The 3,400-nt window shown below is 50.6% G+C and overlaps 1 protein-coding gene across 1 annotated transcript in view; it reads right to left on the bottom strand.

The window, feature by feature from the left end:
* LOC132464079 (methionine aminopeptidase 2-like) overlaps positions 1-3,400 on the bottom strand; it is an 11,801-nt gene that overhangs the window by 4,356 nt on the left and 4,045 nt on the right. Inside the window, exons 6-10 of the mRNA XM_060060254.1 lie at positions 3,269-3,400; positions 2,683-2,864; positions 2,101-2,195; positions 1,728-1,824; positions 1,292-1,398 (exon numbers count right to left, since the gene is read on the bottom strand). The exon at positions 3,269-3,400 is cut by the window's right edge and continues 30 nt beyond it. Coding sequence (XP_059916237.1) covers positions 1,292-1,398; positions 1,728-1,824; positions 2,101-2,195; positions 2,683-2,864; positions 3,269-3,400 — 613 coding nt within the window. The remainder of the gene's footprint in view (positions 1-1,291; positions 1,399-1,727; positions 1,825-2,100; positions 2,196-2,682; positions 2,865-3,268) is intronic.

Below are 3,400 nucleotides of genomic sequence, written 5' to 3'. Positions count from 1 at the left end.
CCAATTAAATTCCTCACTTCGGTCCAAACAGTGTTGGCATCACAGCTGTGCAGCAAAAAAAAACCTCTGTGACATCACAGATGTCGCCACAGGAAGTTTATTTTGACGTCTGTGTCTGACTGAAAGGAGAGGAGGTCTCTCTCTCTCTCTCTCTCTCTCTCTCTCTCTCTCTCTCTCTCTCTCTCTGTCTCTGTCTCTGTCTCTGTCTCTCTCTTTCTCTCTCTCTCTGTCTCTGTCTCTGTCTCTGTCTCTGTCTCTCTCTCTCTCTGTCTCTCTCTCTCTCTCTGTCTCTGTCTCTCTCTCTGTCTCTCTCTCTCTCTCTCTCTCTCTCTCTCTCTCTCTCTCTCTTCTCTCTCTCTCTCTCTCTCTCTCTCTTCTCTCTCTCTCTGTCTCTGTCTCTGTCTCTGTCTCTGTCTCTCTCTCTCTCTCTCTCTCTCTCTCTCTGTCTCTCTCTCTCTGTCTCTCTCTCTGTCTCTCTGTCTCTCTGTCTCTCTCTCTCTCTCTCTCTCTCTCTCTCTCTCTCTCCCCCCCCCCCCCCCCCCCTCTCTCTCTCTCTCTCTCTCGCTCTCCCTTCACCACGAGGACAGGGAGTGCGTTAACTTTAACAGTGTTATTGTTCCTATAACACCCCTTGCAGTGGTATTACCCCTGAAGGCGTCGATACAGGACAGGCCCGGTAATGCCACTGACGGTGTAATTAAACCGCCCAACAGGGCGAGTGGAGGATTGCGGCGGCAGTAAATGCGAGCGTTCGTGTGCTCAGTTGTAATTCTAGCCATCCCACACTTTGCCCGTCTGCACTCGTAATGCAACATTTCAGAGGGGTGTTTATTGCATAATCAAGGTCAGGCCGTAAAGAAGGACTTTGATTGCAGACATGTCGATAAATTAGCGTTGGGTTTGGATCGCACTCTCCTTTTTTCCGGGATCCAGTCCTTGCCCAATTGTGATTGCTAACACTTTACAATAAGGGAACATTATATATACAATAAAGGATTCATTCATATTTGTTGATGCAGTATTAAGCAAACACTTACAGTAAATAGACGCTTTACTTATGGTCTAGTTTTCATTAGCTAATGGTGTTACGTTGACTTATGTTGTTCATGTTAACTAACTATTATTTGACCTACTAACCCAATAACCCTAGCCCTAAACCCCCTATGCTCATGCTACATAATAATGTTTATGACTTCATTTACTCATGTTAATTAATGGTTGGTTAATGACTGAATGCATCCTCATTGTGAGTGGTACCATGCCAGTAGCCAATGAATGGAGAGTTATGAACCCACTCCATCCGCGTGGCCTCGCCGCCCTTCACGATGGGGACGGTCTTCCCTGAGTGGATCCGGTACTGACCGATAGAGTGGCCGTTCAGGTTCCTTATCGGCTTCACTGCAAAAGAACACCGCAAACCCGGGTGTTGAACACAGATCTGTGGCCTGATCCGGCCCTCGTGATAACATCCATGAACCACCTGAGAAGGACGCAGGCTAATAATAATATTCTTATGAGCAGGGGGGTGGCCAGGTACTCAAGCGGTTAAACGGTTTCCCTTCCCTTGCTTAAAGGTTCTGAGCTCAGGTCCCAGCGTGCCGTATAGGAGCCCTAGAGCCAGATCAACCTCTCCCTGCTCCTAGAGGAATACACGTCCACCACGAGGCACTTTGGAATGAGGTTTTCCTGCTAAATCCAAAATAAACAGCGCGGCATAACAACACTACCTTGGTAGGTCTTCCCATCGATCTCCACCTCGTATGACTCCATGACTTCCTGGATGGTCTCACCCACATCACACAGGCGCACATCAATCCCTGCAAACTGAGGGAGAGAGGGAGGGAGAGAGAGAGAGAGAGAGAGAGAGAGAGAGAGAGAGAGAGAGGAGAGCGAGGGAGAGGAGAGGAGAGGGAGAGGGAGAGGGAGAGGAGAGAGAGAGGGAGAGAGGAGTTTACACGGACACGGGTAAGTAGGGCCTGAGAGACTGTGACACCGGTGACAAGTTAAATCATCGCCGGGTCCTGAGTCTCTTTGCGGTGACCACGATTTATGGAGCAGCGACTGGGAAGGGTGTTTTTCAATTTCCCCGAGCGGTGTTACCCTGATGCCTGTGTCGGTGGCGTCCTTCACTGCCTCCAGCAGCCTGTCGTACTTGGGATTAAAGGTGACGGTGAAGGCGCAGTCGATTATCCGACCTGTGGGGCGTCAAGGCGTACACACGTTATCCTCCCGGCTGTGTGACGCACCGGGGCGTCCACACATTATCTCACAGCATCCATTCAATAAGGGCTTCGACGGGTGGCGATGTGCGCTTGATTAATACTTCCAGCTGACGCCGTAGCATTGCTGAACAAGCAGATTAACAAACGGTGATGATGCTTCCACTGCTTTCCTCGGCATTAGAACGCAGACACTCGCCTTGCTTTCACTTCTGGACAATTATTCTCTCATCTAATTTTTCCTTTGTTGTTAATTTATTTGCCATTCTAATGTTTTAAAATCTAAAGTGTGTGTGTCTTCATTTCACCGTATGATTCAGATCGATTTATTTTGACCCGCGAAGCACATTGCTAGTCTTATTTAGGAACACACGCGCCATACGAATAACCATCAATCCGACGTGATTCGTTCAACGCGTCGTCCGTCCGTCCGTCCGGCGTGTCCGCCGACGAGCGTCCGTACCGTTGACGTGCGTTCCGAAGTCGATCTTGCAGACGTCGTCGTAGCGCAGCACGGTGGGGTCGCCGGCGTTGGGGGTGTAGTGGGCGGCGCAGTGGTTGATGGAGCAGCCGGTGGGGAAGGCCAGGCCGGCGTGCAGCCCGTTCTCCTTGATCAGCCTGCGGGAGCAGTCCTCGAGGCGCTCGCTGCCCGGGCCCGCGAGCCACGTAACGCCAGACGGGGGGGGGGGGGGGACGACGACACGGAGAGGGGTAGGGTCATGGGGCAGAGGAACCAGAAAGAGGGGAAGGCAGGAAGTAAACGACTAAGTTTTATTTAGTCTGACTCTGATATTGGTATTATTGCATATAAAAATGTTTGACTTGTCAAACTCCCTTTAAAGTCCTTTCGAATTAAAAGGTCTGGTTAATGAGTATTTGTATTGGAGTGTATATGCAATGAGTATTTGTATTAGAGTGTATGTACAATGAGTATTTGCTGAGTAAGCTAGGCGGACATAGCCACTGAATCTCCATGAGGAGGAGTTGAAGTGATACGTTGACCGATTCGGACGCAGACGGTGTTTTGATCCGTCCCGTGTACGTCTCACCAAATGTCGATCATGGCCATGCCCGGCTGGATCCAGGTGCGGACGTACGCCCGCACCTGGCGGTGGGCCTCGGCGGCCTGCCTGAAGTCGCTCCACATCTCCTCGTTGGCCTTATCGAGCACCCGCTTCTCC

This window comes from Gadus macrocephalus, chromosome 9 (assembly GCF_031168955.1).
Source record: "Gadus macrocephalus chromosome 9, ASM3116895v1".
Classification (NCBI taxonomy): Eukaryota; Metazoa; Chordata; class Actinopteri; order Gadiformes; family Gadidae; genus Gadus; species Gadus macrocephalus.
This window is presented reverse-complemented; position numbering and strand designations above follow the sequence as displayed.